The sequence below is a fragment of the Oncorhynchus clarkii genome, chromosome 11 (assembly GCF_045791955.1).
Source record: "Oncorhynchus clarkii lewisi isolate Uvic-CL-2024 chromosome 11, UVic_Ocla_1.0, whole genome shotgun sequence".
NCBI classification, from domain to species: domain Eukaryota; kingdom Metazoa; phylum Chordata; class Actinopteri; order Salmoniformes; family Salmonidae; genus Oncorhynchus; species Oncorhynchus clarkii.
The window spans coordinates 11,787,844-11,803,097 of record NC_092157.1 but is presented as its reverse complement, the minus strand read 5'-3'; the positions used below and the strand labels follow the sequence as shown (position 1 = coordinate 11,803,097).

General features: G+C 46.1%; 1 protein-coding gene across 1 annotated transcript in view; it reads right to left on the bottom strand.

Moving 5' to 3' along the window:
* Window positions 1-1,416: 1,416 nt before the first annotated feature.
* The window catches only part of LOC139420200 (activin receptor type-2B), a 79,937-nt gene continuing 66,099 nt past the window's right edge, over window positions 1,417-15,254 (bottom strand). The window contains exons 4-11 of the mRNA XM_071170028.1: window positions 14,389-14,537; window positions 12,782-12,928; window positions 12,552-12,695; window positions 8,302-8,450; window positions 5,786-5,900; window positions 3,897-4,035; window positions 3,557-3,687; window positions 1,417-3,392 (exon numbers count right to left, since the gene is read on the bottom strand). Of these exons, the coding sequence (XP_071026129.1) occupies window positions 3,198-3,392; window positions 3,557-3,687; window positions 3,897-4,035; window positions 5,786-5,900; window positions 8,302-8,450; window positions 12,552-12,695; window positions 12,782-12,928; window positions 14,389-14,537 (1,169 nt within the window). The 3' untranslated portion in view covers window positions 1,417-3,197. The remainder of the gene's footprint in view (window positions 3,393-3,556; window positions 3,688-3,896; window positions 4,036-5,785; window positions 5,901-8,301; window positions 8,451-12,551; window positions 12,696-12,781; window positions 12,929-14,388; window positions 14,538-15,254) is intronic.

Genomic DNA, 15,254 nt, shown 5'->3' with positions numbered 1-15,254 from the left:
AATGGCCTTACTGAAGAGCTTAGTGACTTTTAACCGTGGCACAAATCAGTTCATCAAATTTCTGCCCTGCTAATGTGAAGTCGAAACATCTAGGAGCAACAACGGCTCAACCGCGAAGTGGTAGGCCACACAAGTTCACAGAATGGGACTGCCGAGTGCTGAAGTGCCTAAAAATCGTCTGTCCTTGGTTGCAACACTCACAACCAAACTCCAAACTACCAGCTCCCCGGAAGCAACGCCAGCACAATAACTGTTCGTCAGGAGCTTCATGAAATGGGTTTCCATGGCCGAGCAGCCGCACACAAGCCTAAGATCACCATGCAAAATGCCAAGTGTTGGCTGGAGTGGTGTAAAGCTCGACGTAATTGGACTCTGGAGCAGTGGAAACGCGTTTTTTGGAGTGATAAATCACGCTTCACAATCTGGCAGTCCGACGGACGAATTTGGGTTTGGTGGATGCCAGGAGAACGCTACCTGCCCGAATGCATAGTACCAACTGTAAAGTTTGGAGGAGGAATAATGGTCTGGGGCTGTTTTTCATGGTTCGGGCTAGGCCCTTTAGTTCCAGTGAAGGGAAGTCTTAACGCTACAGCATACAATGACATTCTAGACAATTCTGTGTTTCCAACTTGTGGCAACAGTTTGGGGAAGGCCCTTTCCTGATTCAGTATGACAATGCACGCATGCACAAAGTGAGGTCTATACAGAAATGGTTTGTTGAGATAGGTGTGGAAGAACTTGACTGGCCTGCACAGAGCCCTAACCTCAACTCCGTCGAACACCTCTGGGATGAATTGGAAAACCGACCTCACCAATGCTCTTGTGGCTAAATGGAAGCAAGTCCCCGCATAGATGTTCCAAAATCTAGTTGAAAGCCTTCCCAGAAGAGTGGAGGCTGTTATAGCAGCAAGGTGGGAACCAACTCCATATTAATGCCCATGATTTTGGAATGAGATGTTTGACGACCAGGTGTCCACATACTTTTGTAGCGATGTAGCGTATATCGTGGGGTATGCAAAAATACACGATGATGGTGGATATTTGTTTTTTGGGAGGAAAAACCAAATACAGGTTCAATGTCCCTTTAGGTAACGGAGAGGAAAAGACAAGTTGGGAGAAGTCAGCAGAAATGATGAATAATGCTCAGGTGTCATACTGTATATAGGTAGAATTCTACAACTGTATAGCGCTATTTACAAGATTTTCTTTCATTTATACAACATGACATGGTACATTTTATCTTCCAAAATTCCTTAATCACAAAAGCCCCCCCCCCACACCAAAAAAAAATCACATTAAAACATACTTACTACAAGTCAACACAACTAACAAAATATATAACAGAACTCATATACATTGAAAAATCTGAGGTATTTCTGGTTTGAGGTGGTCTGTGGTTCATGAACAATATATATATTTTTTTGTGTTTTAGTTTTCTGATTTATTTATACTCGATTTTATTGTTTGTGTTGTTCTCTTTCACATCGGAAGCCTCGTCATCCCTACCAACGTACTTTCGCTCTTGTATGCACGTTTAGTTAAATCTACTGAGACTTGTCTGTGTTATGCACCGGGGGGGAAAAAATGGAACACATGTTCATCTTTGAGCTGAAACAGCAGCATTGTAGACATTCACTGTTACATTATGGCATACGGAAATGTTGCGTGTCACTTTTCTCTTCTAATGAACGAGAACGTGTAACCAATCTGAATGAAGTGAAGTTTAAAATTGGTTGTTACGCTTGGTGCCCTGTCGAAAACCTTTCTACAATGCAGGACCTACCCGGTCAAAACTCTAAATTTGGTCCATGTGAGAAAGAGGTAAATAACGAAGGTACCAGGCAGTGACGCTTCAACTGTACTCCGCCCTCCCTCTCGACACTAGTGAAGGATATAGGCTTTTGCTGAGGCCTAAGATGGGCCTTCTGTGGATAGAGTCTAGGTCCTTAGCTCCCAATGTCCAATGCACTCACTGAAACAAAATATGAAGAAATAACAGAACAAAAATACAACAAAAAAAGGAAACCATTTAACTCATCTTCAGCTGTTTACGGCTGAAACTTTCTTTTCATGGTCTTAATTTCCATCCCTCTCCGCTACACATTGTCACTCTCACTGCACAACTAGTCACAAGCATACACACACACATTCATTCTCACACCCAAAATGCATACAAATCTTCACCATGGTCTTGCACCCATTGTTGTTTTTGTAGTTTGTTTGGGCACCTTCAATGTTTAGACCCTTTTGATCTCAGCTAAAAAGGTTTGAACCACGTCAGAAAAGCCCCTCTCACCAAAGTCTGCCCCCACCCTACCCATCAAAGGCAGCGGATGTGGCTCTCGCTCTACTTTACGGGACGCACTGCGATATCACCTTTAATCATAATCTCCTACCCCCTTGAGACTGGTTACCTGAGAAGTAGCTCCGTACCAAACAAAATGCACTATCCAGATGCTGTGGGAAGCAAGCCATTTTCTTTTGAACTTTTCAACATCCACTGATTAATATGCTATAGTCAACCCCATTCAGAGTCACCAGTATGAACATAGCAAAATCCAAAATGAAACGAGTCCAGTTGCCTTCCACTTTTCTCTGTGTTCTAGAGACACCCGTTAGTTCCGAAGGTTTGTATAGCACGCTGTCGGAAAAGGAAAAGTTTTCTGAAAACTAAAATCCCTTGAGGAAGGTTAGTTGTGTGTAAGTCTTCATGTTCATATAAGGTTTTTGCAGCATTGATGTATTGTCCAACATGGTAGATGGTTGCTTAGTTGGTTGGTTTTGTCACAGGCAATCCTGTCCAGAAGACAGAAAGAGGAATAAACTAAACCCAAATAAACGGCTGAGAGCTGAAAACGGTTGAGGTACCTGCACCTTGTCAGCATTCATAAGTCGGCACCTGAATGCACTTTTGAGATGTCAATTTAGTTTTTTTTGTAATTATTTTTTTCTTGTCCTCTCTTGATAAAAACACAGTAGAGAAGAAGTGTGCTGGTAATATTGATCCGATTGGAAAGAAAATAACAATAAAAATAAATGTAAAAAAAGATGTCAGGATAAAACAGCAGCTGCATTCATGTTTTTTCTTCTTCTGAGATCGGCTGAAGCTGAAGAAGAACAAGACACGGCTGTTTTGTTTGCTTGCATGTTGTCGCTCTGCGTTGGGTGGGTGGGTGTTGGTAGGGTGAGGTTGGGGCTCAGATACTGGACTCTTTGGGTGGCAAGTCCACGTTGGTGACAGAGGTAACCATGGAGACCAAGCAGTCTGAGGTAGGGGGGCTGGTCAGCCGGCGGATCTGCGAGATGCGCTCCTCCACGCAGCCGGCCGAAAGCCGCGCCTCAGCATCATGGTCCCAGCACTCCTCTATTGTCTCACACATCGACTCTAGGCCCTGCGAGACACAGAGGACAGGAACATCTCAGGACTTAACTAACCATCATGTTGCAGGTAGGGTGACATATTGTGGGAAATGTGAATCTAAAACTATACTGCTGTAAGGACATCCCACTATTGACCCACTGCTCTCTGCGTTGGAGACAAAGCGAGAATACTCACAGCGTGTTTGAGCCAGCAGTCCTTGAAGACCGGCCTCATCTTTTTGTGGACCACCACATCCTGTAAGTCCTCCAGGGACGGGTGCTGACCGATCTCCTCCTCAAACGGCAACATGTACTCATCCACTGGTCCTGACCATACAACACATCAGCAACATCTTAGCATGGAACCCCAACAGGCTATGCTACGTCATTACCCACAAGCTATCAACATTCATGTGTACTAATTTGTCAATTACACTGCATTAAAAGTTTTCAGCCTGATTCCAATGTGGTAAGATTGACGATAAATCAGCAAGTATGATCCTGTGTGTGCGTTTGGGTGTTAGTGTGTGACTCACCGTCGGCCGCCTTGCAGCGCGACACCAGCTCCCACAGCACCAGGCCCATGGAGTACATGTCTATCCTGAGGAAGGCATCCCGCTGAAAGTTAATGGCCCCTTCCAGGACCTCCGGCGCCATGTAGCGCCTGGTACCCACCTGCACGACGGACAAGACACTGTCAGACTAGGTCCCCTACACGCTCTCACATACTCACGCACTTCCTTTTCCATGTTGCGTGAGTACATGAGCTAGCTTTAAAACAGTGTCTCCATTATGTTTTTTGTTCATAAACTCAGCAAATAAGAAACGTCCCTTTTTCAGGACCCTGTCTTTCAAAGATAAATTCGTAAAAATCCAAATAACAAATAACTCATTATAAAGGGTTTAAACACTGTTTCCCATGCTTGTTCAATGAACCATAAACAACTAATGAACAAGCACCTGTGGAACGGTCGTTAAGACACTAACAGCCTACAGACAGTAGGCAAATAAGGTCACAGTTATGAAAACTTAGGACACTAAAGAGGCCTTTCTACTGACTCTGAAAAACACCAAAAGAAAGATGCCCAGGGTCCCTGCTCATCTGAGTGAACGTGCCTTAGGTATGCTGCAAGGAGGCATGAGGACTGCAGATGTGGCCAGGGTAATTAATTGCAATGTCCGTACTGTGAGACGCCTAAGACAGCACTACAGGGAGACAGGACGGACAGCTGATCGTCCTCGCAGTGGCAGATCACGTGTAACAACACCTGCAGATGATCGGTACATTCGTACATCACACCTGCGAATAAGGTACAGGATGGCAACAACAACTGTCCGAGTTACACCAGGAACGAACAATCCTTCCATCAGTGCTCAGACTGTCCGCAATAGGCTGAGAGAGGCTGGACTGAGGGCTTGTAGGCGTGTTGTAAGGCAGGTCCTCACCAGACATCACCGGCAACAACGTCGCCTATGGGCACAAACCCACCGTTGCTGGACCAGACAGGACTGGCAAAAAGTGCTCTTCACTGACGAGTCGCCATTTTGTCTCGGATTCGGATTTGCATTAATCGTCAAAGGATTAAGCGTTACACCGAGGCTTTTTGTCATTGCAGGCAATCTCAATGCTGTGCGTTACAGAGAAGATATCCTCCTCCCTCATGTGGTACCCTTCCTGCAGGCTCATCCTGACATGACCCTCCAGCATGACAATGCCACCAGCCATACTGCTCGTTCTGTGCGTGATTTCCTACAAGACAGGAATGTCAGTGTTCTGCCGTGGCCAGCGAAGAGCCCGGATCTCAATCCCATTGAGCACGTCTGGGACCTGTTGGATTGGAGGGTGAGGGCTAGGGCCATTCCCCCCAGAAATGTCCGGGAATTTCCAGGTGCCTTGCTGTGAGATGTTACCCACTCTTCCAACAAGAACTGGCAAATCTGGTGCAGTCCATGAGGAGGAGATGCACTGCAGTACTTAATGCAGCTGGTGGCCACACCAGATACTGACTGTTACTTTGATTTTGACCCCCCCCCCCCCCCCCCTCTGTTCAGGGACAAATTCAATTTCTGTTAGTTACATGTCTGTGGAACTTGTACAGTTTATGTCTCAGTTGTTGAATCTTGTTCATACAAATATTTACACATGTTAAGTTTGCTGAAAGGACATTTCTTTTTTTCCTGAGTTTAGTTCGTATGATCTTTAAAGCAGTGTCTCCGTGATGTTCATAGTTAGTATGATCTTTAAAGCAGTGTCTCCATGATGTTCTTTGTTCATAGTTAGTATGATCTTTAAAGCAGTGTCTCCATAATGGTCTTTGTTCATAGATAAGAAATAGCTCCCTGATTCCTGTTTACGGATGAAAAGTAGTTAACTAAAACCGGGAACGGGGCGACATTTGGGACAGACTGATGGTGACTCACTCACCTGGCCATGAGTGTCCCCTGGGGGCTTGCCCGGCTCGAACCGTACCGCCAGCCCAAAGTCTCCGATGATGGCCGTCAGGTCCGTCCGCAGCATCACGTTCTTACTCTTGAAGTCCCTGGAGGGGAGAAGGAAAAGAGGACGGGGGGGGGGGGGGGGGGGGGGGGGGGTCAGTGATGGTGTAGAGCAGGGCTATTGGACGACACGGCAGCAGGGCTATTGGACGACACGGCAGCAGGGCTATTGGACGACACGGCAGCAGGGCTATTGGACGACACGGCAGCAGGGCTATTGGACGACACGGCAGCAGGGCTATTGGACGACACGGCAGCAGGGCTATTGGACGACACGGCAGCAGGGCTATTGGACGACACGGCAGCAGGGCTATTGGACGACACGGCAGCAGGGCTATTGGACGACACGGCAGCAGGGCTATTGGACGACACGGCAGCAGGGCTATTGGACGACACGGCAGCAGGGCTATTGAACGACACGGCAGCAGGGCTATTGAACTATATGGCTCGAGGGCAAAACTGGGTCATGTTTAGTAGGGCACAACGTAGCAAAAACTGTTGCGGCAGAAAACAGAAAAGCGTTTTCTTATCAGACAAGTTCAGGTAATACCTCCCCATTTCAAAACGTTGCCTGCCCACTGAACCAGACCCTGGTTTTATTTTCTACCAGTTCAATTAACATCAATGATTGGCCTGAGAGTTTCCTTGCCTGGTGTCCTGAAAAGGACCATATAGTATTTCATCGAATAACCCTGGCTTAGAGAGATAGGATTGGCCCCACAACTGGTTTGGGATCAGTTGGCCCTTTGTCATGATCGGTCTTATCATGAACTACACACAAATAAAGAAGACCCGCTGCCCACAGAGAACGGTCCTGTCTAGACTTATAGCACAGTTTAAATCAGAACTGAGAGACACAGAGAACGGTCCTGTCTAGACTTATAGCACAGGGTCTCTCAGAACTGAGAGACACAGAGAACGGTCCTGTCTAGACTTATAGCACAGGGTCTCTCAGAACTGAGAGACAGGGAACGGTCCAGTCTAGACTTATAGCACAGTTTAAATCAGAACTGAGAGACACAGAGAACGGTCCTGTCTAGACTTATAGCACAGGGTCTCTCAGAACTGAGAGACAGGGAACGGTCCAGTCTAGACTTATAGCACAGTTTAAATCAGAACTGAGAGACACAGAGAACGGTCCAGTCTTGACTTATAGCACAGGGTCTCTCAGAACTGAGAGACACCGAGAACGGTCCAGTCTAGACTTATAGCACAGGGTCTCTCAGAACTGAGAGACACAGAGAACGGTCCAGTCTAGACTTATAGCACAGGGTCTCTCAGAACTGAGAGACAGGGAACGGTCATGTCTAGACTTATAGCACAGTTTAAATCAGAACTGAGAGACACAGAGAACGGTCCAGTCTTGACTTATAGCACAGGGTCTCTCAGAACTGAGAGACACAGAGAACGGTCCAGTCTAGACTTATAGCACAGGGTCTCTCAGAACTGAGAGACACAGAGAACGGTCCAGTCTAGACTTATAGCACAGGGTCTCTCAGAACTGAGAGACAGGGAACGGTCATGTCTAGACTTATAGCACAGTTTAAATCAGAACTGAGAGACAGGGAACGGTCATGTCTAGACTTATAGCACAGTTTAAATCAGAACTGAGAGACAGGGAACGGTCCAGTCTAGACTTATAGCACAGGGTCTCTCAGAACTGAGACAGGGAACGGTCATGTCTAGACTTATAGCACAGTTTAAATCAGAACTGAGAGACACAGAGAACGGTCCAGTCTTGACTTATAGCACAGGGTCTCTCAGAACTGAGAGACACAGAGAACGGTCCAGTCTAGACTTATAGCACAGGGTCTCTCAGAACTGAGAGACACAGAGAACGGTCCAGTCTAGACTTATAGCACAGGGTCTCTCAGAACTGAGAGACAGGGAACGGTCATGTCTAGACTTATAGCACAGTTTAAATCAGAACTGAGAGACAGGGAACGGTCATGTCTAGACTTATAGCACAGTTTAAATCAGAACTGAGAGACAGGGAACGGTCCAGTCTAGACTTATAGCACAGGGTCTCTCAGAACTGAGACAGGGAACGGTCATGTCTAGACTTATAGCACAGTTTAAATCAGAACTGAGAGACAGGGAACGGTCATGTCTAGACTTATAGCACAGTTTAAATCAGAACTGAATGTTGAAAGTGTTTTCCCAATGGCATAAAGTGTCAAATAAAATTGCAGTCAAGAGGTTTGAGTGCTGTTAAAAGAAAAGATGCCCTCAAGGATAGATCCCTCCGGATTGTACGACACAGGGGACCGCAGAGTGAACAAAAATGTGAACAAAAACGTAGCATAATCATTGCTAAGGTATAGGATTACCTTAACTTACCAAATAGGTCATTGAGAAATCAGAAACGCTGCTCGAACCAGACCCAAAGTCTAACGTCTCGCATTCTCTCTCACACAAACCAGTGCTGACCTCGTGTGCCCTTACCTGTGAGCAATGGCCGGTTTGGGTCCCTCTCCTTTGTAGCGAGGAACGTCCTCGTGCAGGTAGGCCAGCCCGCAGGCCATGGTCTCAGAGATGTGACACAGCTCAGTCCAGCTGATCGCGTTCCCCTTCAGATAGTCTGTCAGGGAGCCCTGGAGTATACACACAGGCAGACATACACAGAACAAGAGAGAGAGAGAGAGAGAGTGAGCAAGAGAGAGCGAAAGAGAAAGGAAGCGCGAGAGAGAGAAAAAAAGAGAAAGTGAGAAGTGGAGCTGTTAACAACAAGATAAAGTAAGACATCCCGAGAGCACACTAAATAACTTTTCAATGATTGAACTGGGGAAAATATAAGTTTATTTGACCGCAGAGACAGGGTTGCTATCATTCATACATAGTTTATTGTCCGAGATCAATGAAGGCCACTGAGGTCTGTCAAATCGAGTGCTATTAAACTGTAGCAAAACAACTTTTGCGGAATTGAAAATTCAACTGCGAGGGAAATAAAAAGGCAATACCTCTCGGGTAGGGGATGGGCATAGTTATTTGAATAGCCAAACAACCAAAAGGTCAAAGGGTCTAAACACTTTCCGAAGGCATTGTGTGTATTGTATATACAGTACCAGTGAAAAGCTTGGACGCCACTACTCATTCCAAGTTTTAAAAAAACAAAAACATTTCTACATAGTAGAATAGAAGTGAAGACATCAAAACTATGACATAACACATATGGAATCATGAAGTAAAAATATGTTATATTTGAGATTCTTCAAAGTAGCCACCCTTTGCCTTGATAACAGCTTTGCACACTCTTGGGATTCTCTCAACCAGCTTCATGAGCTTTTGTCACCTGGAATACATTTAAATGAACAGGTGTGCCTTGTGAAAAGTACATTTTCTTTCCTTCTTAATACGTTTGAGCCAATCAGTTGTGTTGTGACAAAGTAGAGGTGGTATACAGAAGATAACCCTATTTTGTAAAAGACCAAGTCCAAATTATGGCAAGAACTGCTCAAATAAGAAAAGAAAAACGACAGGCCATCATTACTTTAAGACATGAAGGTCAGTCAATGCGGAACATTTCAAGGACTTTGAACGTTTCTTCAAGTGCAGTCGTAAAAAGCCTTTAAGCGCTAAGATGAAACTGTCTCTCATGAGGACCACCACAGGAATGAAAACCCAGAGTTACCTCTGCTGCATATAAGTTCATTTGAGGTAACAGACTCAGAAATTGAAGCCCAAATAAATGATTCAGAGTTCAAGTAACAGAAACATCAACATCAACTGTTCAGAGGAGACTGCATGAATCAGGCCTTCATGGTCGAATTGCTGCAAAGAAACCACTACTAAAAGACATCGTTAAGAAGTAGAGACTTGCTTGGACCAAGAAACACGAGCAATGGACATTGGACCAGTGGAAATCTGCCCTTTGGTCTGATGAGTCCAAATTTTAGATTTTTGGTTCCAACCGCCTCGTCTTTGTGAAACGCAGAGTAGGTGAACAGATGATCTCCGCACATGTGATTCCCATTGTGAAGCATGGAGGAGGTGGTGTGATGGTGTGGAGGTACTTTGCTGGTGACACTGTCTGTGATTTATTTACAATTCGAGGCACACTTAACCAACATGGCTACTACAGCATTCTGCAGTGGTACGCCATCCCATCTGGTTTGCGCTTCGTGGGACTATCATTTGTTTGTCAACAGGACAATGACACAACACACACCTCCAGGCTGTGTAAGGGATATTTGACCAAGAAGGAGAGTGATGGAGTGCTGCATCAGATGACCTGGCCTCCAATCACCCAACCTCAACCCAATTGAGATGGTTTTGGATGAGTTGGACCACAGAGTGAAGGAAAAGCAGCCAACAAGTTCTCAGCATATGTGGGAACTCCTTCAAGACTGTTGGAAAAGCATTCCAGGTGAAGCTGGTTGAGAGAATGCCAAAAGTGTGCAAATCTGCTAAGGCAGGGTGGCTACTTTGAAGAATCTCAAAAATATATTTTGATTTGTTTTCCACTTTTTCCACTTACTACATAATTCCATATGTGTTGTAATAGTTTTGATGTCTTCACTATTATTCTACAACGTAGAAAAAGTAAAAACATAGAAAAACCCTTGAATGAGTAGGTGTTCTAAAACTTTTTACCGGTAGAGTGAGTGTGGTTTATATAAACTCAGCAAAAAAATAAACGTCCCTTTTTCAGGACCCTGTCTTTCAAAGATAAATTAATAAAAATTGAATTAACTTCACAGATCTTCATTCTAAAGGGTTTAAACACTGTTTCCCATGCTTGTTCAATGTACCATGAACAATTAATGAACATGCACCTGTGGAACGGTCGTTAAGACACTAACAGCTTACAGACGGTAGGCAATTAAGGTCACAGTGATGAAAACTTAGGACACTAAAGAGGCGTTTCTACTGACTCTGAAAAACACCAAAAGAAAGAAGCCCAGGGTCCCTGCTCATCTGCGTGAACGTGCCTTAGGCATGCTGCAAGGAGGCATGAGGACTGCAGATGTGGCCAGGGCAATAAATTGCAATGTCCGTACTGTGAGACACCTAAGACGGCGCTACAGGGAGACAGGACGGACAGCTGATCATCCTCGCAGTGGCAGACCACGTGTAACAACACCTGCACAGGATCGGCACACCTGCGGGACAGGTACAGGAAGGCAATAACAATTGCCCGAGCTACACCAGGGACGGACAGCTGATCGTCCTCGCAGTGGCAGATCACGTGTAACAACACCTGCACAGGATCGGCACACCTGCGGGACAGGTACAGGAAGGCAATAACAATTGCCCGAGCTACACCAGGAACGCACAATCTCTCCATCAGTGCTCAGACTGTCCTCAATAGGCGGAGAGAGGCTGGACTGAGGGCTTGTAGGCGTGTTGTAAGGCAGGTCCTCACCAGACATCACCGGCAACAACATCACCTGTGGGGACAAACCCACCGTCGCTGGACCAGACAGGACTGGCAAAAGGTGCTCTTCACTGACGAGTCGCAGTTTTGTCTCACCAGGGGTGATGGTCGGATTCGCATTTATCATCAAAGGAATGAGCGTTACACCGAGGCCTGTACTCTGGAGCGGGATCGATTTGAAGGTGGAGGGTCCGTCATAGTCTGGGGCGGTGTGTCACAGCATCATCGGACTGAGCTTGTTGTCATTGCAGGCAATCTCAACGCTGTGCGTTACAGGGAAGACATCCTCCTCCCTCATGTGGTACCCCTCCTGCAGGCTCATCTTGACATGACCATCCAGCATGACAATGCCACCAGCCATACTGCTCGTTCTGTGTGTGATTTCCTGCAAGACAGGAATCTCAGTGTTCTGCCGTGGCCAGCGAAGAGCCCAGATCTCAATCCCATTGAGCACGTCTGGGACCTGTTGGATCGGAGGGTGAGGGCTAGGGCCATTCCCCCAGAAATGTCCGGGAACTTGCAGGTGCCTTGGTGGAAGAGTGGGGGTAACATCTCACAGCAAAAACTGGCAAATCTGGTGCAGTCCATGAGGAGGAGATGCACTACAGTACTTAATGCAGCTGGTGGCCACACCAGATACTTACTGTTACTTTTGATCACCCCTTTGTTCAGGGACACATTATTCCATTTCTGTTAGTCACATGTCTGCGGAACTTGTTCAGTTCTTGTCTCAGTTGTTGAATCTTGTTACAAATATTTACACATGTTAAGTTTGCTGAAAAAAATTCAGTTTATTGACAGTGAGAGGACATTTCTTTTTTGCTGAGATATACACACACGCACCTATTATAATGGCAATGCTTGGTCTAAAATGTAACATTGCTACATACTAGGGTACACCATGACATTCAACATTTTTATATATTTAAAAAAAAATGTTTTTCTGAGTGCGCCCCATAAAAAAGTAGTGCCCGGTATCCTACACACGTTTCATGCCTGTAGTTTGTTTCTAATCAACGCAAACTGTAATTTTAATCACGGAATTAAGTTGGCTAAATGAGAAGGAGTAGGCTGCAATGATCACCCAACAGGTAGGCTGTTGTTTAATATGAATGGAGTTGTTGTAGACAAGGAGCGCAGCAAAATAGCCACAATTAGCCTTGTTAGCTAGCTAGCTGGCCAGCTTAGCTGGCTAGTGTAGCTAGATAGCTTCTTTATATCAATTTGATGCAGTCAAGCCAGACCAGATGAGATGTTAGAGAACCTAGCGCCTTAACACCTCTCCCTCCACCCCTGTTGCCCTACTCCTCCTTCTCACCCTCTGGTGGAACTCAGAGATGAGCCACAGCTCCATCTCCAGGTTGGTCCCGCGCTTCTCGGCCGCAATGTAGCGCAGCAGGTTCTCGTGCTTCATCCCCGGCGTGAGGAACACGTCCCGCTCATTCATCCACGACTGCTTATCCTGTGGGAGGACACACAAACGTTACATCAACGCTTCAGAGGGTACACAAACAGAGGGAACATTACATCAACGCTTCAGCCACTTACCTGAATGGGGAAGACCTTGACAGCCACGTATTCGTTCATCATCTGGGCCTTCCACACGCAGCCGAAGCGCCCTCTTGCCTTGATCTCCAGCAACTGCAGGGGTTTGAGCCCCACCAGGGGGGAAGGAGGGGGAACTAGGCCAGGATCCTGGTAGATAAATAGTTCAGAGGTCAGTACAGGTAAACACTGGGACATTACATTCAACAAGCCTATGAGGACCGAGTGCGGCTCACAACATACTTACGACTTCTATAATAACTGGAGCTTTGATATCAAATGAAAAACTTCTAAAACTATGTTGCAAAACAGTTCAACTTTAAGAAAAACAAATAAGCCCAAGATTCTACACATGCTAAAGACTAACACTAATATACTACCATCAATATACTAACAACTGTTCTATAGGGGGGGGGGACCTATATCACAGTGGTCCTATAGGGGGGGACCTATATCACAGTGGTCCTATAGGGGGGGACCTATATCACAGTGGTCCTATAGGAGGGACCTGTATCACAGGGCAGTGGTCCTATAGGGGGGACCTGTATCACAGGGCAGTGGTCCTATAGGAAGGACCTATATCACAGGGCAGTGGTCCTATAGGAGGGACCTATATCACAGGGCAGTGGTCATATAGGAGGGAGCTATATCACAGGGCAGTGGTCCTATAGAAGGGACCTATATCACAGGGCAGTGGTCCTATAGGGGGGACCTATATCACAGGGCAGTGGTCCTATAGGGGGGACCTGTATCACAGGGCAGTGGTCCTATAGGAGGGACCTATATCACAGGGCAGTGGTCCTATAGGAGGGACCTATATCACAGGGCAGTGGTCCTATAGGAGGGACCTATATCACAGGGCAGTGGTCCTATAGGAGGGACCTATATCACAAGGCAGTGGTCCTATAGGAGGGACCTATATCACAGGGCAGTGGTCCTATAGGAGGGACCTATATCACAGGGCAGTGGTCCTATAGGAGGGACCTATATCACAGGGCAGTGGTCCTATAGGAGGGACCTATATCACAGGGCAGTGGTCCTATAGGAGGGACATATATCACAGGGCAGTGGTCCTATAGGAGGGACCTATATCACAGGGCAGTGGTCCTATAGGAGGGACCTATATCACAGTGCAGTGGTCCTATAGGAGGGACCTATATCACAGTGCAGTGGCAGCCGACTACCTCTAGATGGCGGTGGTCATTAATAGAGGCTTTGCACGGTAGCTTAGGGGCTGCTAACAAGATGGCCTCCGAAGAAGAAGGGATAAAAGAGCGAGAAAGTGAAAGAATAGGAGTGAGAAACCACAAACAGGAAAGAGGTGGCACCACATAAGATAATTCAACAGCTACATTATCTCTACAGACAGAGAGAGCCAATACCACTGACAGACAGGAGGACCACAATGGACATAAGTGTTGACTTTATTGTGTTTTTAACCCTCAATGACTTTTTTGTGTGTAGTATTGATGTACTTGGCTGAAGCAAGTCGGCATGCATTTTAAATGTTTCAAATAAATAAATAAATTCAAAGACGAGTACAGAAGAGCGACGGGAAGCAAAACAGAACGAGACAGAGCTAAGGAGATGGTCGGGGGAAACTGGCCAACCTCGTTGATGTCCACGTGGCCATAGGGCGGCTTGCGGTGGCGGTACATCCAGAAGGCCAGCAGCAGGGCCATGGAGAGCATGGTGATAGGCAGCAGTGAGTAGACCAGCACATTGAGTAGGGTGGGCGTGGGGGGAGGCGGCTTGATCACTGGAGGGACAGAGAGAGGGACAGAGAGAACACAGTGTTACCGAGAGGAGCGAGAGAACAGTAATAGGTAGCTACAGTATTAGGTGGGTATATGAATAGGTAGCTACAGTATTAGGCAGGTACAGTATTAGGTAGGTAGAGTATTAGGTAGGTAGAGTATTAGGCAGGTACAGTATTGGGCAGGTACATGAATGGGCAGGTACAGTATTGGGCAGGTACAGTATTGGGAAGGTACAGTATTGGGCAGGTACAGCATTGGGCAGGCACAGCATTGGGCAGGCACAGCATTGGGCAGGCACAGCATTGGGCAGGTACAGCATTGGGCAGGTACAGTATTAGGTAGGTACAGTATTAGGTAGGTATATGAATAGGCAGGTACAATATTAGGCAGGTACAGTATTAGGCAGGTATATGAATAGGTAGGTACAGTATTAGGTAGGTATATGAATAGGTAGGTAGAGTATTAGGTAGGTACAGTATTAGGTAGGTACCGTATTAGGCAGGTATATGAATAGGTAGGTACAGTATTAGGTAGGTATATGAATAGGTAGGTACAGTATTAGGTAGGTATATGAATAGGTAGGTACAGTATTAGGTAGGTACAGTACTAGGCAGGTACAGTACTAGGCAGGTACAGTATTAGGCAGGTATATGAATAGGTAGGTACAGTATTAGGTAGGTACAGTATTAGGTAGGTATATGAATCGGAAGGTACAG